Here is a 26,335-nt window from a genome sequence, read left to right as displayed (position 1 = left end):
CGCCTCCCAAAGCTGGTGACTTTCCACTCCCTAGGGCACAAAGCTTGGCGTGTGGAGGTTTTGGGGAGAGGATGGACGATGGCCTCGTATCCCCAGCTTTCTCGGGTTCGAAGCCCCTTCGGCTCAGTCAGTGCGCGGGGTCCAGAAGGAGCTCCGGCGGTTTGGCCTGCCCCCACCGAGGACCCTGGCCCTCTCTGGGTTTGGGAATGGGGGAGGCGGTCGCAGGCGACTTCTGGGGATTTCGCGGATCAAAGGGGGGTGCCGAAGCGTAGCAGACGCCCGCTCGACTTACGGGTGCACACCGCAGGCTGGGGGCCCCGGATCTGCACCCCCTCGGTCTCCCCCCTCCCCTGGCCCTGTCCGCTAGCCGCCACTCTTGGCGGGGAGGGAGGGGCAGTGGGAGCTGGTTTGCTGGCTAGGCGCTTCGTTTGCATTGGTCCGGGGGGGCTGAGACTGCAGCCCCCGGCCCCGTGGGCGGGGTGGGGAGGCGGGGGCCGGACGGGGGCTCAGTCTGCGCTAGCATTGGCGGAGCAGGGGACTGGGGAGGGGGGGCAGGAAGCGGGGGGGAGCGGAGCTGCGAGGGGGGGTGTATAAATAGGGAAGGGGGGACGTGCATCCTCGGCTGAGTGAGGGGGGGGCGCTCGGCACAAAGAAAGTGGAAAGTTTGCAGCGCGGGGCGGTCCGGGCCAGGGATCCGGGTGCGCACGTGCGGGGCCGGGGGCACCGGGGGCCCCCCACGCCGAGCTCGCCGTTTCTTTTTTTTTTCTGCAAGCGAGGGGGGGGGGGGTGTTGTTGGTATCGCCCCCTCCTTCTCCTCCCCCCAGGGGTGAAAGTGCAAGAGGAAGTGCAGCCGCTGCCATCTTTCCTCCGCTCCGAACACACGGAGCCCGGGGCCGCAACGCAGTCGCTCCGCCGCCGTCTTCGCTCAGCCCGGGAAAGGGCCCGCCCTGCCGCCGCCGCTGCCCGCCCGCTCCAGCCTTCGCTGCCGACTCCGCCCGCCAGACTCCGGGATCCGGCCCGCGCTGCCGCCCTGGTGCGCGCCCCGGCGCCGCCGCCGCCTTAGCCTTTTGTTTCCTCCGCTCCGGCGCCCCCGCCCCGGCTCGCGCTTTGCAGGGGACGCAGCGCGCGCCCCCAGCGGGCCCGGGAAAAACCGCGGCGCGCGCGCGCGCGCCTGCGCAACAGACCCCCCCCTCCTCCTCCCCGCGCGCGCGCGCCCTCTTGGCTGCGCGCCGGCGCCGCCTGGCGGGCGGGAGGGGAGGTGGCAGGCGTGTTTGCGGGAGGGGCGCACCTCTTTGCTCGCGTACCCCCCCGGAGGTAGAAAGAGAAGGGGAGGCGGGCGGGCGGGCGGAGACGAGAGAAGAGTGCACGATCTGGCAGGGGTGGGGGCAGCTATGTGGGCGGTGGTGCGTCCTGCCGTCTAGACAGTCCGATCCGGGCAGGGGGCGTGTGCGCTCGGCGCACCTGCGAGATTACAGAGCCCCGGGCCGGCACGTGTGGGGAGTATAGACACGTTCGCTGCGCCCCGCTTCTCGCTGCCTAGGGAAAGGGAGTGGGGCGGGTAAGTGCCGCGGCCCGGCTTGTGGGGAGGGGGCGGCGGCCATGGAGCGAGTGAACGACGCTTCCTGCGGCCCGTCGGGCTGCTACACCTACCAGGTGAGCAGACACAGCACGGAGATGCTGCACAACCTGAACCAGCAGCGCAAAAACGGCGGGCGCTTCTGCGACGTGCTCCTGCGGGTAGGCGACGAGAGCTTCCCAGCGCACCGCGCGGTGCTGGCCGCCTGCAGCGAGTACTTTGAGTCGGTGTTCAGCGCCCAGTTGGGCGACGGCGGAGCTGCGGACGGGGGCCCCACTGACGTGGGGGGCGCGGCGGCGGCCCCGGGCGGCGGGGCTGGGGGCAGCCGGGAGCTGGAGATGCACACCATCAGCTCCAAGGTGTTTGGGGACATACTGGACTTCGCCTACACCTCCCGCATCGTGGTTCGCCTGGAGAGCTTCCCTGAGCTTATGACCGCCGCCAAGTTTCTGCTGATGAGGTCGGTCATTGAGATCTGCCAGGAAGTCATCAAACAGTCCAATGTGCAGATCCTGGTGCCCCCTGCCCGGGCCGACATCATGCTCTTTCGTCCCCCGGGGACCTCGGACTTGGGTTTCCCTTTGGACATGACCAACGGGGCAGCCTTAGCCGCCAACAGCAATGGCATCGCAGGCAGCATGCAGCCCGAGGAGGAGGCGGCGCGGGCAGCTGGTGCAGCCATTGCGAGCCAGGCCTCCCTGCCTGTGTTACCTGGGGTGGACCGCTTGCCCATGGTGGCCGGACCCCTGTCCCCCCAGCTACTGACCTCACCCTTCCCCAATGTGGCATCCAGTGCTCCTCCCCTGACTGGCAAGCGAGGCCGGGGCCGCCCAAGGAAGGCCAACCTGCTGGACTCAATGTTCGGGTCCCCGGGGGGCCTAAGGGAGGCAGGCATCCTTCCGTGCGGCCTGTGTGGGAAGGTGTTCACTGATGCCAACCGGCTCCGGCAGCACGAGGCCCAGCATGGTGTCACCAGCCTCCAGCTGGGCTACATCGACCTTCCTCCTCCGAGGCTGGGTGAGAACGGGCTGCCCATCTCTGAGGACCCCGACGGCCCTCGAAAGAGGAGCCGGACCAGGAAGCAGGTGGCATGTGAGATCTGCGGCAAGATCTTCCGTGACGTGTACCATCTCAACCGGCACAAGCTTTCCCACTCGGGGGAGAAGCCCTACTCCTGCCCCGTGTGCGGGCTGCGGTTCAAGAGGAAGGACCGCATGTCCTACCACGTGCGCTCCCACGACGGGTCCGTGGGCAAGCCGTACACCTGCCAGAGCTGCGGGAAAGGCTTCTCCAGGTGAGGAGCGGCGCCCCGACCCCGTGACCTGCCCCAGCCCAGCTCCTGGAGCAGCCAGCTCCTCGCCAGCGTCTGGGGAGTCACTCGCCCTTGTGGGGCCGCGTCAGGTTTGGGCAGAGGGTTTTAACGACGCTGATTTTTGAGGTGGTGTGGCCACGACCAGCTTTCTCTTGCCTCGGGGGACGTTCGCTGGCTCTAGGCGGGCCCTGCTGCCTCTTCTCGGGGCCTTGTGGGAAGGGGCCGGATTCCTCCGGCTGCAGCCACAGCCACCGGGCCTCACCATTCTTCTCCCTGGGCTCCCTTTGTGTTTCCGGCACCAGGCGAGGGGCCCCCTCTGGGGGCGGGAGGCCGGGCTCCTCCAGCGACTTTCCCCGCTTGAATGGCTGCCGGGGGAGGGACTGAAACAAGTGCCTCTGGGACTGCGTAGGCTCCCACGCTGCTGCCGGGCCCCCGCCCCCACCACTGGCGGTCCTGGGCCAAGAGACCCCAGAATTACAGGGCACGGAGCTGGGCACCCAGAGTCTTCTGAACAACGAGATCTTTGATATGCTCTGACCTGGTGGTTCCAGAGCCTACCTGAACCCACAGATCCCCTTTATGAGGGGGAAGAACGGCAGGACGTCTTTTTAGATCGACTTTTTAGTGAGACTGATGAGGAACTTGCAGACTTGTCTGCCAGCAGAGGGTTGTTTTTCCTCTTAAGAGGATATTCAGAATAAAAGGCTGGTTTCAGCTTGCTTGGGCTCTGAGGGCCTTGTGTGTCTGAACACCGCGATGCAGAGAACTCCCTCAGAGGGGCCCCAGGCAGGAACCAGTCATACCGGTCAGGCAGCCTCTGCCCACCTGCTCTGTCGGGCATCTGGTTTACCAGCCCAGCTGGGGACTTAGGGCTCCATCCCTTGGCCTCTGGGGACTGAATTCCATCTGGGTGGCATTCATTGGCTGCTGTGGCGGGAGAGGCTGGGGGAGGGGAACACAGAGTTTCTAAGGGGCTTTAGTCCCGACAATGAAGCAGACACAGCCCCTCCCGGAAAGGCTGCAGCAAGGCAGCCCGGTCTCATTCTAAAGCCCTCTCCTCGGGACCTAGAAATCACGGAGTGTCTGGGGGAGGGGGCGGGCAGACAAGGTCAGAGACAAACACTCAGCTCATTCCCTTCCGCCTCTAGAGAAAACCGGGCCACAGAGGCCTGGGCCTCAGGAGCCAGGGCTGCGAGCTGACTTTCCTTTGTCGTGCAGGGGTGAGGGGGAGGTCTGGCCAAGCTTGCAGCCCCTGTTCTCTGGAGGTCTTGTTCTAAAGTCTCTCTTGGTCTCTCTTCTCCAGGCCTGATCACTTGAACGGACATATCAAGCAGGTGCACACTTCTGAGCGGCCTCACAAGTGTCAGGTAGGGGCCGGGCCGGGGCAGAGAGGGAACGCGAGCCCGCTGGCGTCTGAGCGGGCGGCCGGCTGACCGCCGCTGTGCACACCTCCCCCTGCCCCCTCCCCCTCGTCTGCTCTCCTTTGTTCTCCCCCGCCCCCTCCCCCCGCCGCTGATGTCCCCTCCCTTCTGGTTGCTGGGTCCTGGCTCCCACCCGTCTCTGTCTTTGCTCTGCTGCTTGGCTGTCCTCTCCTGGGGTCTGCCAGCTCCTTGGATGGTGGGCCGCAGGCCACACGTGTCGTCCTGGGGTACTGGCAGCCTGCCGCGTCCGACTTTGGTTCCCGGCTGTTCGCAGGGGCCACCATGGGCAGAAGTGGTTTCGGAAGGGCTCCTGCTGGCCCAGCCCGCACCGCTTCCTCTGTGCGCCTGGCAGCCTGACCCGGCTTGGCGCTCCGTCTGGGTCCCCCGGCGGGGGTAGGGGTGAGGAGGCAGGGCGCTGGTACCCTCATCTCTGTCCCGAGCCACGTGTGTGCGCAGCCAAGGGCTTCTGAGAACTGGAGAGTGAGGTGGCTTCCTGTCCTGGAGAGCTCTTTGTGTAGCAGTAGGTAGGGGAGACTGAGCCAGATTCTCACCCTTGGTGTGTCTGCCTGAATGGTATCTGGGTGCCCTGGGTGCCCAGAAAACCAAGCTTCCTCTCCTGGCCATTGAGCAGTCTGTGTGGGTGGAAACCATGCCTCTCTCTTCTCCTTGGTCATCTTCCCTTTCCTGGGCCGAGTTCTCACCGTCTCAGGCGGGAGACAGTTGTGGGGTGACCCGCTTCTCTTTATCCTGTTGGTGGCAAGGAGGGAGTGCTCCGGGGAGACCGACAGGGAGGGCTGGACATGCTGCAGGAGGGACGGGGAGCCCGAGGGCTGGACATGCTGCAGGAGGGACGGGGAGCCCCCGGGGGCCAGGCGGGGCGGCACTCCCGCAGGCCTCCTCTCTCTCTGACTCTCCGCCACGGAGCGCGTTCCGACACCCAGGTAGTGTGCTGAGCAGCCCGGCAGAGCAGGAGGTGCCCAACGGGCAGTGGGGGCGTGCCCGGTGGCCTGGGGGGGTAACCTGCACTCTCTGCCCTTTTTCCAGGTGTGGGTTGGGAGCAGCAGCGGCCTGCCGCCCCTGGAATCTCTTCCTAGCGACCTGCCATCATGGGACTTTGCCCAGCCTGCTTTGTGGAGGTCGTCCCATTCGGTTCCTGACACCGCCTTTTCCCTTTCTCTAAAAAAATCCTTCCCAGCCCTCGAAAACCTGGGCCCGGCACCCTCCAGCAACGCTCTCTTCTGCCCAGCCCCCCCGGGATATCTGAGGCAGGGCTGGACGGCCTCTGAGGGTGGCCGGGCCTTTACCCAGTGGCCTGTAGGCTAGCCGGGCCTCCCGAGAGGGTCTTCTGTGGTGGGGGCGGCAGTGGCAGCAGGCCGGACCTTCTGCTCCTGGGAGAGACCTACCTACCGTGCCCAGCTCCTCCTGGGTACTTGGGCTCTTCCCCAGCTCAGGGACCCCCATGTGGGGGCTGCAGGGAGCTCCTTCCTGGGCCCGCCGCGGTCTCCGTGTTTCTTTCAGGGCTCTTGGCCCTTGTTTCCCCCCTTTAGCTGACGGTACCCTGGGTGTCTGCCCCTGCCTGGAGGCCAGTGCCTCCCCTCCCGATAGCACCTCCCTGAAGCCTGCGGTTTCTGAAGAGGGCCTGGCCTCCTCTCTGTTTACCCTGGGAGTGAGTCCTCCTCCGGCTGGCCAGCCCGAGCTGCCTGCTTCCCTTCCACTCACACAGGTCCCGCTTTCCTTTCTGGCTCGTGAACTAGACGGTTGTGGTTTTGAGTGCCATTCATTAGCAGCTCTGCTCAGGAACTAGACTAACCAGTAGCTTTACTTTGGGTCATCCTGACACATGGCTTTGGGGGGCTGCTAAAGCCGTTGTAGACCCTCCCCCTTGGATCCCAGTGGTGTGTCCTTTAGCCCCCTTGGGCTCTGTGGGAATAACAGGAGTGATGATAAAAGTTTTCATTCTAACATTTGAGGCTTTGTGTGTTTTGTCTTTGGTCTGTCGTAACGCTGACACCACGGTCTCTTGGTGTGCGTGCCTGCCCTGCCCTGCCCTCCGACACACACACGCTCACAGGGCCGTGGTCCCGCCTCCAGCCCCGCAGCCAGAACCCCCCTGATGGTGACCTGGCAGGTGAAGACGTGCTGCCCCTTAGGCTTGGGCTGGCCAGCCAGGTGTGCCGGGGCTGGGTTAAACAGGGCAGGGGAGTCTGTTTTGCATGGTGTGTGTGCTGAAAGCATCGGAGGTGAAGAGACAGCTTGCTGGGAGTTGGTTCCTGGGGCCCCTGGCAGGGCTGGGCACGGCCATACCTCTCGGCCCTCCTGGTGCCGGAGAGGCATTGGTTACCGGGACTGGTGCCTCAGCCTGAGGGCAAAGGCCCTCCGAATGCGGGGACATGGAGGCTCAGCCTGGCTCTCCCTGGGGTTTCGTGATGCCCCAGCGCTGCTCATCTGCACGTGCTGTGGGCTGGACCTTCCCCCCACAGGGAGTTCAGCCTGACACCGAGAGGCTGGAACAGCTCAGACCTCTCCCGCTGCTCCCTATGGCCTCACTTCTCAGGGGCCGGTCGGGGGTGGTTTGGGCTGGAGGGATAACTTATTAGGAACTGAGGTGGGAATAAAGGAACTGACACCCTCCAGAAGGGGGCCTGCTGGGCCCCCACGTGTTGCCCTTAAGACTCTTCTACCCTAAGGCTGCCAGACTCAAAGGCCACCGGCGTAGGGTGTGCCCCAGTGTCCCTGCTACCACTTGGGCCCCATTCCTTGGGAGTCTGGGACTTTTGGGAGTCTGGGATGGGGAGAAATTGGCAGGGCGGGGAGGGAGCCTGGTTGGGGCTCCGGGTTGAGTGGTGACGACCAGAGGGGACTCAGCTGGGGGGCCCTACCGGTGTACCACTGGCAACAGCAGGCTGCCTGCACAAGGGGCTGGGGCCAGGCGGCTGCCCCAGCTCCACCGGACCGGGGTGCTGATCCTGGCACAGTGCCCCTGCCTCCTGCCCCCAGGATAGGGGCTGCCTCTGTCTTGAGTGGCCCCAGCCTGGAAGTTCTGGGCACCCCTTCTTTGAGATCCATCTCTCTCAGCCTTTCTGCTTCTTGAGTCAAGTAGCCAGGCCCTTTATGCTCGCTGTTTGAACTTCTGGCAGGCCTGGACTTGGGCTCTTTCTCAGTTCCTCCAGAAAACCTCTGGTTCTCCGGTCAGAGGGTCAGTGCTGGCGTAGAGAAGCCAACTGCCATTCCAGTGTGGCTTTGTAACACACTGAAAGCTTTCCTATCTTTTCTCTAAGTAGCAGATTTACATTCCTAATGATGTTTGCTCAGGCTCAAGTTAGCTTTCATTCCTTGAGAGATAATCAATGGAGGACAGGGTGGGAAACCTCAGCCTGGTCTGCGATTTCAGTTTTGCTTAGCGAATCCCCCAGACGGATAATCCACTTGCGAATAATTGAGGTTTGGTTGTCCATTATCTTTTGTTAGCAAAGTGTGACAGGCAGTGCTTATAAGGACACGTCCCAAAAGAAAGTTGGCAAGGAGGTTTCTCTCTCACCTCCCTCTAGCAGCACCCTCTCCAGAGAGCACGGAAGGTGGAATCCTCAGTGTGCGTTCTTACACCTGGTCCGTGGTTGCTTCCTTTTTTGAGTTGTGTTGTGTGGTGTAGACTACACTGCCCCTCGTCATGGGATGGGTGGTCCTCGGTCACTTGTCTAGCAAAGCCAGCTCTCGTCTCCTCTCCCTGAGGTGTCCACAGCACCCCTTATCCTGGTTTATAGTCTGGTGGGCTGGGTGAGGGAAGAATTCCGTTTTCCCCCCTACTGAGGCCATGAGATCAGACACCCATGATGCTTTCTGAGTCATGTGAGTGCTCAAGTTTCCCTGCACAAATCCTGTCACCGCTATCAGGACAGCCTGGCCCCCAAGGGCGCCTTTCACCAGAAGACACCTCTGCTGAGGCTGGAGGTGGTCGGAGCACCGGCTCAGGGGCCGGCTCTCAGTCCAGCTGCCCCAGGTCCTCTCGGGACCTCTGCCTGCCTGCCGGTCGGTCGTGGCGGGTGGGAACGCCGCAGGGTGGCCGCGGAGGGGAGGGCCCTGGCCCCCCAGCGGCAGGGGGTCTCTTTCTTCAGTAGTTGAGCCCTCAGCTTTGTGCAGGTCACTCTCAGAACTTAGCTCCCTCATTTGTCACATGAATAAACTCACCATATGAAGGAGGTGAAAGCAGTGCAGTTGGCCCTGGAACAACGTGAAGGTTAGGAGCACTGACTCTCTGGGCGCTCAGATACACACGCACAACTTAACAGTCAGCCTTCTGTTTCCGCGAGTCTTTCTCATCCAGGCTCCTCTTCCTCGGGTTCGGCCGATCATAGGTGCTGTACCACCTATCCCAGTATTTACTAGCGAAAAAAAACCCGCGTATAAATGGACCCTTGCAGTTCAAACCGTTGAAAACTGTTCAAGGGTAAGCTGCATTTTATTAACATAACTTGTTCTATTCGCATCTGTGACATTTGTTCAAGAGATAACGAACGGCCAAGAACAGAGGCGGTCCTGACACGCACATCTGGGGCTGGGGTGGCCACCTCGGCGTCTTCGGGCTCCACAGCATCTCGCACGTTTGTTTCTTGCTTTGATTGCACAGTGAAGCAACAGACAGACGCTGTGCGTGGAGACAGTATTCAGATGCTTACCATAAGGCCTTGGGGTCTCAGGATCTGTTTCTGTTCAACGGAGACTGTGGGAGCACCTCCATTCTAGCCAGTTGATGGGGTGGCTGGTCTTCAGTAAGTTAACGTTCCATCTGTGATGACCTTAAAGGTGAATGTTGCTTTCTCTTATGGTTCTAAAACAGTAAACACACACGTATGGAGAAAAGAAATGAAGTCAACCTTGACTCAAAGCTGAGACACGTGCATGGAACCAAAATAGTTTGAAGGTCATCAGGTTGAACCCTCCTCGGGCTTTCCCGACGTTCCGTGACCTCTAGGGCTCTGTGCAGGCCCCCACTTGGGCGGGGCGAGGGCACAGCCAGGCTCGAGGGCCACTGTGAGGTACTGCCTGCCACTAGTACCTATGAAGGCGGAGCCTGGGCCTGCCCGGCACCAGGGGCACTTGGCCGGTGCAGGCGGTGCTGTCCTGGCTGGCACCAGCCCTGGGAATTCTCCAGATGCCCCCAGGAGCCTCTGGCTCTTGGTCTCTGCTAATTTTCATATTCGCGCAGTTGACGCTGTCCTTTCATGGGCTGCTTTTTCAGTGCAAATGCACAAGAATGTTATCAAGAGAAATCTCTGCTCCGTCCTGCCTTTCCTTCCCATTTCCCCGTGGCCACAACTAATGTCACTTTTGAATAAATAGTGAGTAAATGGAATTCTTTGTGTGAGGCAACCAGGGGAAACCCAGGGTGGAGAAGGTGAAGACTGTTCTATTTACATGCCAGCAACTCTTTTGTAAATTCACTTACAGCCAGTGCAAAGAAAGTCAGTTCTTAAATGTTTAAGAATGAAAAGTGCCTCGCTCTTCGTTTTGCAGAACTCAGCCTGCCATGAAATGGGCGTGTTGGGGGCCCGTGGGAACCAGTGATCCCAGTTCAGGGGTCCCGTGGGGAAGACCATGGGGAGCAGGAGCGGCTTGCTCAGCATCTGGGCAGGAAGCTGGGCTGCCTGCCGAATTCTCTTTGTACAGGGAGTTTCTATGTTGGTCGGAAGTGCTTTGTGGCATGGTGTGCTCAACGGGGAGTCAGGTGTGGGTGCCAGCTTTTACCTCACCCCGTTCTCCTCTCTGCCCTCAGACCTGCAATGCTTCTTTCGCCACCCGAGACCGCCTGCGCTCCCACCTGGCCTGTCATGAAGACAAGGTGCCCTGCCAGGTATGCGGGAAGTACTTGCGGGCAGCGTACATGGCAGACCACCTGAAGAAGCACAGCGAGGGGCCCAGCAACTTCTGCAGTATCTGTAACCGAGGTAATCGCCCACTATTTCCTCACGTCGGGGGGCGGGCCTGCGCCCCGCCTCAGGCCCCACTCTGCACGGCCACCCCTCCCGCCCACCCCACTGAGCGGTGAGCACCTCACCCTCAGCTAGCTGTGTGTCGCCCTTTCCTTTCCCATCAACTTGGGGAGCCTGGAGTGGGAGCTCCCAGGAGGTCAGCAGGCAGGGACAGAAGGAGAGAGGTGTTTCCCAGGCTTGGGGCCCATGACGCACCTGCTGCCCCGAGGGCAGGATGGATGCGCTGAACCACTGAAGTCGGTGGGAATCGTGAGACCCCCGAGAGGTAGGAGAGAGAGAGAGACCGACCCGAGAGCCGTGCCGGCTGAGTCACAGGCATACGAGTGAAAGTCAGCAGCCAGGTAAAGAGGTGAAGTCCATAGGTGAACAAGGGCCGGAACTTTCTAGCATATGTGGTCAAAGGAATCCAGACCCAGGTAGACTGTGGCCTTGACGAGGGCAGAACATGGCAGGTGCTCTGAGCAGGGCAGCATGCTCGCGGCCGAGGTCAGCCTGGCTGGCGTCTGACTGTTGTGTTGGGGGAAGTCGCCTCTGCCTGGCCCGCCGGCTGCCGGAAGGGCTGAGGCTCGTGTTGTCAGAGGAGGAGGCTGTGCCGTGTCTGCTGACGGAGTCGGCGCGGCTGTCTGGCGTGCGTGAGGCGGCTTCTGCATGGTGCGCTTGGCTTGGCTGGGAGCAGGGGACGGGGCTGCGAGTCCTGTCTCCTGGGACGCGCTGGTTCCAGTGCTCCTGGAAGTCCTGTGTGTGGCTTTGCGGACGGACCACTGAGCCAGGAGGCGGGGGACCCTGGGTTTCGCCGGCCCCTCCCACCTCACCTTCCTGTGCGACCTTGAACTCTCCCTTCCCCTGTGTCTAAGGCTCAGTCTCTTCATCTCTACAAGGGGTTGGAAACACCCCTTTGCCCACGTCACAGGGCTCTTGTGAGGATCCCGGGAGACGGGGCGGGTGACTGTCCTCTGGGCCCTGCAAGCCACAGCACACTCGGGAGGCCCTCCTTTGTTGCCATGTTGGGAGAGACACAGCTCGCCGACACTCTGGTCTGGACCAGGCACAGGACCCCTGCAGTCCTTGGCCGGGGTCTCTGAATCCTGTGGAGGGTGCCTGCAGAGTAGCCAGGTATTCCTGCTGCCCTGGGTTGGGTCCGCCCCCCACCAGGACTGTGCACTCAGGGTTGCCTTGAAGGCTGCTGGATGCCGATGTGTTTACCACCAGAAAGTGCTGTGGAAGCGGGCAGGTCGAGAGGTGGTCAGAAAAGCTGCGGAGGCATCCATCCTATTTTCTGCATGTCCGTAGAGGGCAGTGGGGCTGCCCGGCTCCAGGAGGAGACAGTTCTTTGTCTGACTTCCTCCTCACGCCCCTGACGGCTTCAGGCCCACCGCACCGTGCTGCCAGCAGGCGCTCTGTCAGGGTTTCAGGGTTGACGTTCTCAGCCTGAGTCGGCATCAGAGACCAGAGGTGGGAAACCGGTGTGCGTGGAGGAGGATGCCAGCGAGGAGACTGAGATGAAGCCTGGATTACAGAGGCAGGGAGATGGGGTCCCCATAGCCCCTGGGGACCCTGCTCAGGAGGAAAGAAGAGCTGAGACCAGCGGGGAGCAGCAGGGAACGCTGACCCAGTCAGGAGACAGCTGGTGTGGCAGAGCCAGCAACTGCTGAAAGTCAGGCTGTGTTTGCCCTGTGCTGGTGAAGAGGACTGGGCAGCTGCCACAGGCCACGTGGCCCTGGTGGGTGGGGGTGCCGGTAGAATAGAACCAGAGCCCCCCTTCCCTCAGAAAAGCTCCTGGATCTGGACTGTAAGCAAAGCAGCTTCGGGTCCCAGTGTCAGAGCAGAAGTCCTATTCCTCCAAGAATAGAGAAGAGGGCTCTAGTCCAAACCACCCTGGGTCCTCAGAAGGAAGACAGTCTTGGTCTTCGTCAGAAGAGAAGAAGCAGGGTTCTACCTTGGACTCATTCCTTGGGCAGAAATTCCTTTTCCTCCACGAAGAGGAAGACAGTTTTTCCAGGAAGAGGATGGGCCACTGGGACACGAAGACCCTGGAATCAGATCACAGGGAGCTCTGGGCTGACCTATCAAAGCTGTGACGCAGGTGCTGCCACAGGAATTAGGTGGGTGTCCTTCTGTCTGCGAGGGTCCAAGCAGAGGGTCAGCCCGCCGATCAGCAGGTGAGGCTGGATCAGGTCAGTTTCCAGGTGTCTTCTGACAGCCTGCAGTCCCAGCAGTCCTTGAGCAGTCAGCTCAACCACTTACCCGTCTGCCTGCTTGCAGCCACATAGAAGACTCTTGCCCATGAAGAACAGGAGAGAGCAGATCCCACACTGGAGACAGATGATCTTGTCTTTGAGCTGGAGACACATCGGGACATGGGCTGTCCCATCTTAGAGGAGATGAGTCCCAGCAGGGGAGTCGGATGGCTGCAGAAGCTGGCTCCCTCATGTTCGAGTTGAGGCAGTCAGCCGAGCTGAACAGTGGGGATGACCTGGTGTGATAATCGCTTCGGTTTCCCTTCTTCTGAAGTTTCTGTGGCAGGCCGTGTACACGTGCGTGTATCCTGGGATGAGGGAGAGCACGTTGGGAGTCTCCCTTTGACTGAGACAACATTTGCACCCACGCGTCATTGCTCCACGGGTAGAGAACACCGTCTCTCCAGCCAGAGGCGAGCACACACATTGTCACCAACGCCAGTCATGCCGTCTCCTGGGCCGTGCGGACACAGACCTGCTCAGCGCCCCCTCCAGCACGGCTCAGTTGGGCGCGGCCCCACCAAGGTGTGGACCAGGAGAAAGCAGCTTCTGACCCCTGCACAGATGTGGAAGCTGTGTGCAGAGGGTTTGCCTCCAGAATGGGAATTGCACCCACCAGCCAAGGACATGCTGCAGAGGCCCAGTGGCCACGTGGTGGTAAACTCTCTGCCTCTGGAGCGCGGGAGGGTAGCCCGTCGGTGACGGGGGTGTCACGGGTGTGCTCGAGCCCCATCACCCCAAACCTTGTATCACGCGGCCTCTTTGGTTCTTGGTTAGTCAGTGATGGACAAGCAGGTGAGTTTAGAATTCCAGCCAAATGTGTCTGGCTTCAAAGATGTGTTTGCGGAAAACTCAGCTTTCAACCCAGAACTTGGCTGCTGAGCTGCCGTGTGTTTAAATTCTGGGCTCTAGGTGGCAGCTGTGGATGCCGCCTACCACCCACCACGTGGCTTTGCTATAGATAGTAAGCAGTCAGCAGCTGGGGCAGCATCAAGGGGACCCAGCCACGTGGTCCCCAGACTGTTTTCCAGGAAAACGCAGTGAGCTTTCATTGAGCATCTGCTGTGTCCCCAGCACAGCTCTTCCCACGAGGAGTAGATACAATAGCTCCTGGGGCTCCTTCCCACCTCTTATGTCCCTCTTGGCTGCCATGGCCCTGTCCTGTGTGCCGGGAGAGTGGTTCCCTCCACTTCAGAGGCCCCACAGGGATGAAGAGAAAACGACTGCCTGCTGAAGCGGTGTCACCATGTCAGCAGGATAGTCTGGTATTTCTGCTGCCTGCCAGGGTGCAGGGCTGAGGGCCTCCATCCTGTGGGCCTCCCCTGCTCCTTCTGGCCACAGCCTCCCTCGAGGGAGTTTTCCTGTGGGACCCTCGGAAGCCAGTCTGGTCCCATGCTTGGCTGCAGGCAGACCATCCAGTCATAGCGCAGGACGGCGTGCTCCTGCAGGCAGGGTGGGACAGTAGCATCCTGTCCCGGAGGGTTTTCGCCATTTTTGAGAGGAAGCCCAGTTCACCATGTCCCCCATTTCCCTCCAGAACCACAACTGCTACCGTCAGGAGCACGTTTGTTAAATGAGATTCTAAAAAAACCTGCCTGCCAGTGCAGGAGACCTGGGTTTGATCCTTGGGTTGGGAAAATCCCCTGGGGGAGGACATGGCAAGTATTCCAGTATTCTTGCCTGGAGAATCCCATGGACAGAGGAGCCTGGTGGGCTACCAGTCCATGGGGGTCACAGAGTCAGACACAACTGAAGCGAGTTAGCATGCACACGTGGCGGAGAAGTGCAGGAATTTAAGTGGCGGTAACTTGAGCCTGTTGCACAAAGCCCGGGGATGTTTCTGGGTCCAGGACCAAGACACAGGGACCATTAGAGAGTCTGCCTAGTGGTGAAGGACTGTGTGATGCATGTGGTCCTTGGACTGGGTCCAGGCTCTGCCATTTAGCAGCCGTACCTGTGGCTGTGAAGCACAGCATGATACACGCAGTATGCAGGGCCTGGCATGCCTCTGTCCCTTGCTGAAGGTGACCTTTACTGAATAATAGTTCCAGCAGCGTTTGAAAGCCAGGCCAATCCAAACATTTTAAAAACTAGTCTCAGGGACTTCCCTGGGGCTAGAACTTCATGCTCCCAATGCAGGGGGCGGGCCCTGGGCTGGATCCCTGGTTGGGGAACTAGATCCCATGTGCTGCAACTAAAGATCTCGCAAGCCGCAATGAAGACAGAATAAATAAACATTAAAAAAAACACCAAGTCTTGTGCACACATTCACTGTACTCTCCAGCCACTGGCCCATTGGTTGTGGGCCCACTGCTACCCTGTGGCTGTAATTTAAGGAGAAAATGGAAGCACCCAAGGATATGTCAGCTGTTTCTGGACTGAAGGGATACCATTGGGGCACAAGGGCTGCACGTGGGCCTTTTGCAAAGTTTTGGTTCCTGCTGAAGGCACTTCCGGATCCATGGCTGTAGGGGGACTTGATGTCACAGCTCCTTCACGTGAAACCCCAAGTAGAGTTCCTTTGGTCCAGCTGGTTCCATCTCCCAGGACTCGTCGCTGCTGTGGAAGCTGATCCAAGATCCACTCTTCGCAGCCTGAGGCGTCTCAAGGCCCAAAATGACCTCTGAGCATCTGAGTGGGGCAGCTCCCAGATGGCGGGGTTGCCTCTCCCCCACGATAAAGACAAGGACTGTCCCTCTTCCTTAAGTGAACCTGATGGATCCTCCAAAACCTAACCAAGAAGACCATTGTGAATGAGAGATGACTGCAACCCTCCTTTTAACACAACTTCCCATTTTCACTGTTCCTCAGAAGGTCTAAACAGTCACTAAATCCAGTCACTCTGCAGGTGAGAACGTGAGCAGAATAGAGCTGGTCCTGACCATCAGGAGAAGGGGGACTCTGGAGGCGCTTCTCTGGAACTTCATTTTGCCTCCGACCGGTCTCTTGTGCAGATGGTTTGCCTTCGTGAGTGTTACGCAGCTGGAGTCCCGCGGCTGCCCTGGAGTCCCTTGTTTTCTCCTGACTGTGTTTCTAGTCAGGTCCCCACAGCTGGTGTGGGTCTGTGAACCATCCGCTCAGACCACTGGCCCCCTTGAGGCACCAAGCGGTCTGGAGGCAACGGGCCTTTGGCCCGGGCAGGAGTGGGATCTCAGGCCCTCCCTCCAGGCGGACTCCACCGCAGCCTTGCGGGGCGGGCTCTGCAGAGATGCCGACTCAGGACAGTGCCGCCGCCCTCCTGAGCCTGGTGGAGGCTCCAGTGGCTGCAGCATTCTTGAGCCAAGGAGGGCCCCTGTTACCAGTGCTAGCCCACGCGGCCAGAGGAGAGGCGAGGGGGAAGCAGAGAGAGGTGTCTGTGTGCCGGCCGCGGATCTCATCTCCTTTTGTCTTGTTTAGGTTTCTCCTCTGCCTCCTACTTAAAGGTCCATGTTAAAACCCACCACGGTGTTCCCCTTCCCCAGGTCTCCAGGCACCAGGAGCCCATCCCGAATGGGGGAGCAGCGTTCCACTGCGCCAGGACCTATGGCAACAAAGGCAAGCGACCCCTTGCTCTGCACTTTGCTTCTCTGCGCAGACTGTGTTGTGGGGGCGCTGGGCCGGGCGTGGGGAGGCGGGAAGGCGGCCGACTTGCTGGCCGCCTCGAGGAGGCTCGAGATCCGAGTGGCAGTGGTCTCCAGGACAGAAGTCACAGTGGGGGTCTCACTGCAGGGCACTGCCGAGATCCAGCCCCCGCCTCCTCTTCCCCAGCCTTCCCCCCTCGCTCCTGGCCAGTCCCCACACCTAGAGCCCCGAGGGACGCCCTGGGCCCAGGCAGGAAGAGGAGCCCTGCATGATGAGCCTCTGGGCCTGTCCGTTGCCTGTGGCCCTTCCAGGAGGGCGTGGTGCTGCGGCTGAACGCTTTCTTCTCCTTTGAGCCTGTGGGCAGGGGGAGCCAAGGGCTGGCTTCCCCCTCGGCAGGGGCCGTTGGCTGCTGTGGGCAGCCCTTTCCGTAGAGCCTCTGGCCGCGTTTGTGAGATGCATGGCGCTGACTCCGAACTCGGTTTGCGTAGAGCTCCCTAGGCCCCACCTCCACTGGTTGATTCCGGTTGTTCCGCGGTATTTCAAGTTGTTGTTGCCTTGTGGGTGATGCCCGGGCTTGGCAGATGGCAGAGCTGGCATGCTCCACACTCCCATCACAGACCTCCCTTCCCGGCATGGCGCTCTGAACCCAGGCAGGAAGCTGCTCTTGGTGGAGGATGCCCGTGTGGGCCGGGCAGAGCAGATGAGCGAGGGCTGTCCTAAGGCCCGGCTTGTCCCGGGCCCTGCGTATGGACAGCAGCCGATGGAGTTGTTCAGTTCCTTCTAAGCTGTTGTGCTTTGACCAGTTGGCCCGGAAGGCTTCTGGCAGGCGGAGGCGCGGAGGGCAGGGCGTGTGTTCGCAGCGTCGGGAGAAGGACCGGCTCAGCCTCAGCGGTCGATGGGGTCTGCCTGGGTCGAGGAGCCCACGGCTCTGGTTCTGCCTTGCTAGGGCGCAGCCAGTTTGGTGCCGAGGTGAGGTCACCGACATACCTGTTCAGCATCATTACCACAGCTGTTTTACCCGCAGAGGCACCTGAGAGGGCGCCTAGGAGTTGGGCTCTTGAGTTGTCCGGGTGGAAGCAGTGGAGGCCCCCTCTCCATACCCTTCCTCGAAGCAGGCTAAGATGGCGGTGAGCAGTACACGGGCGCCTGCGTGGAGAGGCCGCGGCGACGGAGGTCAGCGGCCCCAGGCCCTGCTGCCTCACCCCCCCCCCCCCCCCCCCGTAGGCACGCCAGGCTCCCCGACTGACCCGCTGCACTTCCGTGGGTTCTGCAGGGCGGTGGCTGGCCATCAGCTGCCCTCCACGAGTCCGTGAACTGCTGGCCCCTGGCGACCCCCTCCAAGGGGGCATCCCCAGAGCCTGGCCTCACCCGCCCCTCTGTGTTCTGTTTCCTCCTAGAAGGCCAGAAATGCTCGCATCAGGATCCGATTGAGAGCTCCGACTCCTACGGCGACCTCTCCGACGCCAGCGACCTGAAGACGCCCGAGAAGCAGAGCACCAACGGCTCCTTCTCCTGCGACATGGCAGTCCCCAAAAACAAAATGGAGTCTGACGGCGAGAAGAAGTACCCCTGCCCCGAGTGCGGGAGCTTCTTCCGCTCCAAGTCCTACTTGAACAAACACATCCAGAAGGTGCACGTCCGCGCCCTCGGGGGCCCCCTGGGGGACCTGGGCCCCGCCCTCGGCTCGCCTTTCTCTCCCCAGCAGAACATGTCTCTCCTCGAGTCCTTCGGGTTTCAGATCGTTCAGTCTGCGTTCGCCTCGTCTCTGGTCGACCCCGAGGTCGACCAGCAGCCCCTGGGGCCCGAGGGCAAGTGAGGCAGACAGACGCTGCGTCCCTGCGGAGACAGCCGCTGGGGACGGCTGAGAAATGCTGTGAATGCGGAGGGAAGTGGTGTCTTTGGGTTCTGTAGCTGAGAAGATTTTTATTCGTTTTTAACTAGCCCCGCTCCAGCCCTGTCACCCCCACCCCCCACCCACCCCCCAGTGGTCTTTAGAAATAGATTCTCATCTGATCCTCGGCAGAAATAACCTATAAGACCCGGAATGGGATGAGGGCAGAAAACACTACACGCGGGCCTTCTGGGCGAGGCCAGGGCTGGTTTCTCCACCAGGCGGAAGCTGGAGCCCCTGGTGCTCGTCAGTTCTCAGTGGCCCCAGTCCCACACCCACACCTGGGACCTCGGGGAGTCCGGTCCCCTGCCCCCTTTCTCATATCCCTCCACAGAAGCCACAGTAGGGACTCTACCCAGTTACACAGGGCTGACGCCCAACTGTTTTTAAGGAAGCTGGAAGCCCACAGCAGCGTCCCGTGGACCGTGGGGGCAGTGCCCTCTGAGAGCCCCCCTGAGCTTGACCTGTGACCTGGAGGGCCCCCACCCTTTCTCTGAGCCCTACCTGAAGGCTAGCATTCTGCTACTAGGACAAGCTTAGCAATTGAGGACACTCCAACCCCAAATTCCAGGTCTTCTGTGATTTTTTTAACCATTCAACTTGCTGTTGGGTTTTAATTCTCTAATTATTATATTATTATTATTATTTTTTAGGACCAGTCGTAGTGAATTGCTACTGAAAGCTATCCCAGGTGATACAGAGCTCTTTGTAAACCGCAGTCACACGTTAGGGTTAGGATTAAAACTTTGTTTAGGTGTACCATAATTAACTTGGCTAGTTGATTGTTTGAAGTCTATGGAAGAAATAGTTTTATGCAAAATTTTAAAAATGCCAGTCTGGTCAGGGCGGGCGGGGCTCTCTGTGCTGTTGGAGGGAGGGGGAGCCAGCGAGGGTGGGCATCACACACTGTGGTTGTACCGCACAGGAGCAAGCCCAGGTCGACCCTGTGACATGAATTGACCTGATCAGACTGTATTAAAAACATTAGTATGTTACTCTGCCTGCTGTCCTGAGTCTGTTTTTTTCAGCTAGGAGGGTCTCTGGGCCCAGGGGATGGGCAGCCTGTGCCCTTGCACCTGTGTGCGGTGCCGGGAGGCCTCTCTTCATCATCCACTGGGACCTACAGGTGGGTGCTTCCCCGCAGACTGGGCTGCCAGCATCCACCCACCGCCTCCCCTTTGTCTTCACTGCTCCGTGTCCCAGACCCTGAGGGCACAGTGGTGCCCAGGATACACTCATGGAGCTTGAAGGGAGAGAGTTGGGTAACCAGTAAGCAGACTTAACCACAGAGTCCAGATAAACATCCAAGGTAGTAGTGACAGCAGCGGAGCAGGTGCGCGCTCCAGGCCCATGAGAGGTGGATTCCGCGTGCTGGGGAGCAGCTGAGCCCGCGCGCTGCAGCCACTCATCCTGAGCCATGAGCTGCAGTCACCAAGGCCGTGCCCTAGTGCCGGGCGCCACAGGAGGAGCTGCTGCGATGAGAAGCCTGTGCGCTGCAACTAGAGGGCAGCCCCCGCTCCCCACAGCTAGAGAAAGCCTGTGCAGCAACGAAGGCCCAGCGCAGCCAAAAGTAAATAAAGAACGAGTTAAAAAGGCAGAGCACAAAGGGGCAGGAAGACGGGTGGAACCCCGGACATCCTAAGGAACCCCAGGGAAGAGGGAAGTCCCTGAACTCACAGAAACAGCATCTCACCTCCAAGCAGGTGGAAAGGAAAAGCCTAACGATGGCAGGGAAATAGACACAGACCAGAAGTAAACGAGGCGCAAAGTGATTTAGACCCACATTAATATCGGTAATTACATTGTTCTGGCTTAAAGGTAAAGACTGATCTGGATTTTTTTCCTTTTTTTTTTTTTAAATGGAAATAAGAGTTGACATGCGTGATGAGAGTTTTGGTGTACTGCATAGCAATCTGTATATCATGAAACGATCACCAGCATAAGTGCAGTAACCACCTGTCCCCATACAAAGTTGTAATATTATTGACTGTGTTCTTTACGGTGTATATTACATTCTTTGTGGCTTGTTTTACACCTGGAGGTTTGTACCTCTTAATCCCCTTCATCTATTTTGCCCCCATGTCCCATAGCTGGATTTTCTTTAAAAGCCTGAAGGATCTACGTGAAATTTGGGATAAAGTTGCTGGGCTCTGTGGAGTGCGTGATGCAGGCTTTGGGCCCTTTGGGGTGAGTGTCAGAGGAAGGACAAAGCTGGGAGGGAGCCTGAGCTGAACCCTGGGCCTAATTCTCAGCACAGCCTGTGAGGTGGGGTCCATTACTCCGCCTTCTGCAGGTGAGCAGATGGGCTGCGAGGTGGAGGCACCGCTGCCCTGCCCCCAGCATGCCCTCGCCCCATCATGAGGGAAGGGGCACCGCCAGGATTCACACTCTGTTCTGTCCTCGGACTCCAGGGCCTCTGGCCCCAGCTCCAGTGGCAGTGCCTCTGCTCACGGCCATATCTGGCACAGAGCCGCCTCCCTTCCCCACCAGGCTCCCACGACAAGGGCCTACACCGGAAAAAAGCTGCAGAGGAAGTCAGGGTCAGCGCCAGCAGTGCCCGAGACAATGAGGGCACTCTTCGTCTTGAGACTGACCCCCCTCAGCTCCTGGCCCCCTTGTTGTTGGTTAGTCACAGGCCATGTCCTGCTCTTTTGGGACTCCATGGATTGCAGCCCGCCAGGCTCCTCTGTCCATGGGGTTTCCCAGGCAAGAAGGCTGGAGTAGGTTGCCATTTCCTTCTCCAGGGGATCTTTCCCACTCAGGGATCCAACTTGCGTCTCCTGCTTGGTGGGCAGATTCTTTACGGCTGAGCCACCCGGGAAGCCTGGGTCCCTCTGAATGAAGATGCTCGCGCACCCCCAGCAGTCTGGTGGACTGACTCTAGGCAGACCTGTCACACCAGGGAGCCTGTCCAGCCACTCACTGCCTGGTGGTCTGGGCTAGGACAGGGGCACTGGCCTCGCCTCCCCATGGTGGTGATAACCCACAGGGGGCCCCGTGGCACCAAGGAACCCAGCACATATGGCCACCAAGAAAGGTGACCACCGACAGCTGGGAGTGGGGGTGCCTGAGGCAAGTCTCAGGAGGTGCTTCCGAGATCCTTCCACAGCCGTGGCAATGCTCCACGCCTTGGCCTCTTGACTGTGAAGGGGGGACACAGCACTCACCTGGGAGGTTGTATCGAGGCTGAATCACACACACTGGGCGCATCCCTGGGCGTGAGTGGGCCCCAGGCCTTCCCTGGCCCCCTCTGTTGCTACTCTCTGCCCTTTTCTCTCCAGAGCCTTATGGGGTCCCTAGAACTATTAATAACTTTCCACATCAGCCCGATTCCTCCAGACTCCCCGCTCGAATCCTACACTCTCTACAGGGGCTGCCCGGAGCACAAGCCCCTACTGGTGCAGACCTGCAGTCTCAGCCCAAACTTAACAAGAGTAAGTGTGATACCCGCCACACCGAGTGCCAGGTGCCCTTCTGAACACTTTACATTTATACACCCATTTGCCCTCACAACCTCCCAAAGAGGCAAGGCTGTTCTTACACCTAAACAACGTGCCCGAACACACAGCCTTACGGGGCCTTAAGTGGTGTGGGGAGGGGGCTGGGACTGGCCCTGTACTGGGGCGTATCCTGGCTAGCAGGCTCCACGCTCCCCCACCCCTTCTCAGCACCTCCCACCTGGCCCAGCCCCGAGCCTATTCCCCGAAACACCCACCACCTGGAAGGCTTTTCCTCCACAGCCCTGCGCACCTGAGTCTTAGCGTCTCCGTGGCCGCCTTCACCTCTGCCCTCCCCTGACCTTTCGCGGTGCCGCACCGGCCCACTTCCCTGGACTGTCACCAGGGGCCCTGGCTCTCGGTGGGCTCTGAGACCGCCAATGGGGCAAGGGTCCCAGTACCACCTCTTTCTAACCCGGTGGCCTCTGGCAGGTGCAGCTCTTACTCTTGAGGCCGCTGTGAAGATTACAAAGGCTGGTACCTATGAAGCACGTCAGGAGACATTCAGAAGGCTCCCTCCTAGTTCACCTGCATCGTCCCCTCCACCAGGCTATACCCACATAAAAGCACAAGAGCGGGACCAGCAAATGTTTTCTGTGAAACAGGAGGGTGCACACCTTCAGCTCTGAGAGCCGTGTGGCCGCTGTAAGGAGCAGCCAGGCACAGACACGGCGGGGTTCCCACAAGCCTGCATCGACAGACACTGAGGTTCGAACATCATATGCTTTTCATGCACCACAAAATATTCTTCTTTGGGTTTTTTTTCCAACCAATTAAAAATGTAAAGATCATTCTTAGCTCATCGGTCTTACAAAACCTGGCGCATGCTGGCTCCCATATAGCCCGAGTCGGCTAACCGCCACTTGAGGCCAGCCTCCCTTCCTGTTCCCTCTGGCCTGCCCTGGCTTCAGAGCTCAGACTTCTCTCAGACTTGGGGCCAGCCAACTGCGGGCTCACAGTTTAAGTGAGTACCATGGATCGGACACCCAGAGCTTATGATTTCTTGGTCTGCCGATCAATCCATTGATCCCCGCAGAGCACGATGCCATGTCCCCCAAACAAGGTCATTCAGAGAACTCCAGGCCCCACACAAAGGAGCACCTACTGCGCCCAGAGCCAGACCCGCCTGCCCAGCCCTCTGGTCACCTCGTTTTCATTTACGTCTCCTCCGGGGGAAGGGGAGGGGCAGAGGAGGCAGGTCAGAGGGAAGACGGGGGGGGGGGGGGGGGGGGGGGGTGGGGGGTGGGGGTGGGGAGCCCGAGAAGTGGGGAGTGAGGCCAGCTCTGGCCCCATCAGCCCCCGCTTTCTCCCTGGCTTCCCCAGAGGCTTGTGCTCACAGGCACCAGGGATGAAGGGCCAGGTCTGGCTGCGAGCTCAGTTTCAGTTCTCTCCAGTATCCCTGCAGGAGGAAATTCCACAGTCCTGCCTCCTCTTATGCTGGGTGCCCACGTCAGACTCCCCCTAACGCTATCCCCAGGGCCCCGCCAATTCCCGCCAGTTTTCACATCCGAGCCCGGCCACCCAGCACCTGTCAGCAGGCCTCCAGAACTGCCGTCTTCACACACCCTGCCTCTGCCCCGCTCTCCGTGGCCAGGGCCTGACTCTCCCGGGCCCCGCCTCGAGGTGCCTGCTGGACCCTGGGAGGTGGTCCTCACTGGAGCGGTTCAGGGGACAGGATGTCTGTCTGGATCTGCATCTCCCACTAAACTGTGTGAAAGGAAACGCCAAACATTCACCTAAGAGACGAATCTGTCCTGAACAAACAGGCTCCTGGAGGATAAGGCCGCTGAAGGGAGCCACCACGGGAGGACCACACACCCCTGCTGCAGGGAAAGCCTGCTGCTTGCATTCTGTCCAGCGCCCCACGCGGGGCCAGGCCACACGGGCAGGGGCCAGGCCTGCAGCGCTGAGGGCAGGCCTGCGGGACCGTCCACACCTCCGTCCTGCTAGCGCGTTCCTTCTCTGCCTCTCTCCTCTCCCAGGTCAGAACCCATGCCCTGAGCCTGCCCCCATCCCATGACCCTGCTCCAGGCACGCTTCAGCCAGAATGGATGCCGCCTGGTTCTTCCAGAGGATTCTGGTCTCCATCACTCTCGGTAGTCTTCATGTGGCATTCTCCATTCTTGGAAGCCTTTGCTTCCGTTCACATCCATTTGAGTGAGTAATCTTTCAGATTTCAGCTAAAAAACTGCCCGGTGTCCACGCTGAGGACCACAGATTCCACGCGCGGCAGGGCCTGTTTACTTCTTTTTGAGCTTTTCTTTGGATGATGATAAACTAGCTGCCTTTTCGTGTCATTTCCATCTCCTGTCTCGCTGAGGAGCTCCATTGTTTTAAAGAAAATAATTCTATTTATTTATCCGGCTGTGCTGCCTCTTCACTGCTGCCCGGGCCTTTCTCTAATTTCTGCGAGCGGGGGCTTCTCATTGCAGCCACTTCTCTTGCGGAGCACAGGCTCCAGTAGCCGCAGCATGTGGGCTCAGCAGGTGCGGCTCCTGGGCTCTAGCGCACAGGTTCAGTAGCGGTGGTACACCGGCTGAGTTGCTCCACAGCACGTGGGATCACCCCAGACCAGGAATTGAACCTGCATTAGCAGGTGGGGTCTTTATCACTTGAGCCACCAGAGAAGGCCATGAGGAATGCTTACTTATCTTATTCAGCTCAGGTGGCCCCTTGCCTGTACAGCTTTCCCCGCCCTCTCCAGGAGGGAGGCAGCTTCATCCTCACATCACTGTTCTGCGCCATGCACCGTGCCAGGGGCCTCAAGTACCTCAACAGCCCCGTGGGGTAGGTTCTGTTTAATCTCACAGAGGCCGAGAGAGGTCAAGCAATTGCCAATGTTCACACAGCTGCGCAGTGGCAGAGTCAAGACCTGAATCCTGAACTGTCTGACCATGGATCCCAGGGCCCCATCCCTGAGTGCCATCTCCCTGTTCTGCATAATTTCTACTTTTACGTCATCCTTTTCTGGATCCATCTCCCCACATGGGGCCAGGCTTCGTTGCAGATGGGGTTCGTGCAAAGATAATTCATCTCTGTGTTCCCAACACCTAGAATAGTGCTTGGCACTCAGCGACGGCTGACTCGTTTGACAGATGTCCTGAGAGGGTGACGTGCCAGGAAGGGCTGAACTGCTCTCACGGCGCTCGGCTGCACAGAATAGGACAGGATGTGGGACACATCCGAACCTCTGGAGAGGACGTGACAGCAGAGGGGAAGGGGAGATGAAGGCTCTGCTGGTTTGGAGGAGGTCTGAGAAGGTGGCGGCCCTGCAGCAGGAGCCTGAAGCAGGCTTCGGACTCAGAGACATAGGGGTGGGGTGGTGGGGAACGGGGCAGGGGCTCAGAAAAGGGAGGACCTGGGCAAACACATGCTTGACGTCCAAATATCAGCTGACAATCACAGTGACAAATGCTTTCCTATCACTGAGGGAGAAAAGGGCCATTTCTGACTGTGTAGGGGCTGCTGGGGAAAGTCAGCCAGCAATCAGACAGTGAAGAACTGGCTGCGGCAGACCATGCTCTGTTGTCTGAACAAAGACATTTTCCTAAGAGGAATTCAGCCACGTTTAAATAGCAAGTCTTCCCTCCCTAAAATAATAACTCCCTCATTCATTAAGCACAGGTTCTTCTGAGTCTCATGACTGTGACTGGTGCAATCTCACCCAGTACTCATTTCACAGATGAGAAAATCGAGGCTCGGGACTTCTCTGGAGGTCCTACAGCCAAGAGTCCGCCTTGCAATGCAGGGAATTGGGTTTGGTCCCAGGTCGGGAACTAAAATCCCACATGCCACGGGGCAGCTGAGCCCAAGCACCACTACTACTGAACCCTCTCGTTCTAGAGCCCGTGTGCCTCAACTAGAGAGTCCGCATGATGCAACAAAGATCCCACGTGCCACAGTGAAGACCCGATGCAGCCACCGAATTAAATAGGGCTTCCCAGGTGGCTCAGTGGGTAAAGAATCGGGCTGCAATGCAGGAGATGCCAGAGACCTGGGTTCAATCCCTCAGTCGGGAAGATCCCCTGGAGGAGGGATGGCAATCCACTCCAGTATTCTTGCCTGGAGAATCCCATGGACAGAGGACCCTGGCAGGCTACGGTCCATGGGGCCACAAAGATTCAGACACGAATGAAGCAACTGAGTACACACACAGCACCTGGGAAGCCCTAAATGTCATTCAGTTCAGTTCAGTCGCTCAGTCGTGTCCGACTCTTTGCGACCCCAGGAATCGCAACACACCAGGCCTCCCTGTCCATCACCAACTCCCGGAGTTCACTCAGACTCATGTCCATAGAGTCCGTGATGGCATCCGGCCATCTCATCCTCTGTCGTCCCCTTCTCCTCCTGCCCCCAATCCCTCCCAGCATCAAAGTCTTTTCTAATGAGTCAACTCTTCGCATGAGGTGGCCAAAGTATTGGAGTTTCAGCTTTAGCATCAGTCCTTCCAAAGAAATCCCAGGTCTGATCTCCTTTAGAATGGACTGGTTGGATCTCCTTGCAGTCCAAAGGACTCTCAAGAGTCTTCTCCAACACCACAGTTCAAAAGCGTCAGTTCTTTGGTGCTCAGCTTTCTTCACAGTCCAACTCTCACATCCATACATGACCACTGGAAAAACCAAAGCCTTGACTAGACGGACCTATGTTGGCAAAGTAATGTCTCTGCTTTTCAATATGCCATCCAGGTTGGTCATAACTTTCCTTTAAAGGAGTAAGCGTCTTAATTTCATGACTGCAGTCACCATCTGCAGTGATTTTGGAGCCCCCAAAAATGAAGTCTGACACTGTTTCCACTGTTTCCCCATCTATTTCCCAAGAAGTAATGGGACCAGATGCCATGATCTTAGTTTTCT

At 59.2% G+C, this 26,335-nt stretch overlaps 1 protein-coding gene across 4 annotated transcripts; it reads left to right on the top strand.

Moving 5' to 3' along the window:
• Positions 1-1,361: 1,361 nt before the first annotated feature.
• PATZ1 (POZ/BTB and AT hook containing zinc finger 1) lies at positions 1,362-18,883 on the top strand. Of its 4 annotated transcripts, XM_052654392.1 has the most exons (5): positions 1,362-2,870; positions 4,192-4,255; positions 10,080-10,251; positions 15,995-16,067; positions 17,492-17,638. In XM_052654392.1, the coding sequence occupies exons 1-5, from the start codon at positions 1,600-1,602 to the stop codon at positions 17,523-17,525; spliced, it is 1,614 nt and encodes a 537-aa protein (XP_052510352.1). In that variant the 5' UTR covers positions 1,362-1,599; the 3' UTR covers positions 17,526-17,638. The 4 variants fall into 4 exon arrangements, 3 of the variants coding, with proteins under 3 accessions (XP_052510352.1, XP_052510350.1, XP_052510353.1); XR_008200798.1 differs by lacking the exons at positions 10,080-10,251; positions 15,995-16,067; positions 17,492-17,638 and adding exons at positions 5,354-6,032; positions 6,401-6,439; XM_052654390.1 differs by lacking the exon at positions 15,995-16,067 and having other exon boundaries at positions 17,492-18,883.
• Positions 18,884-26,335: the final 7,452 nt, after the last annotated feature.

Source organism: Budorcas taxicolor, chromosome 17 (assembly GCF_023091745.1).
Source record: "Budorcas taxicolor isolate Tak-1 chromosome 17, Takin1.1, whole genome shotgun sequence".
Classification (NCBI taxonomy): Eukaryota; Metazoa; Chordata; class Mammalia; order Artiodactyla; family Bovidae; genus Budorcas; species Budorcas taxicolor.
Note: the sequence above shows the minus strand (reverse complement) of the source record. Positions and strands in the feature narration are given on the sequence as shown.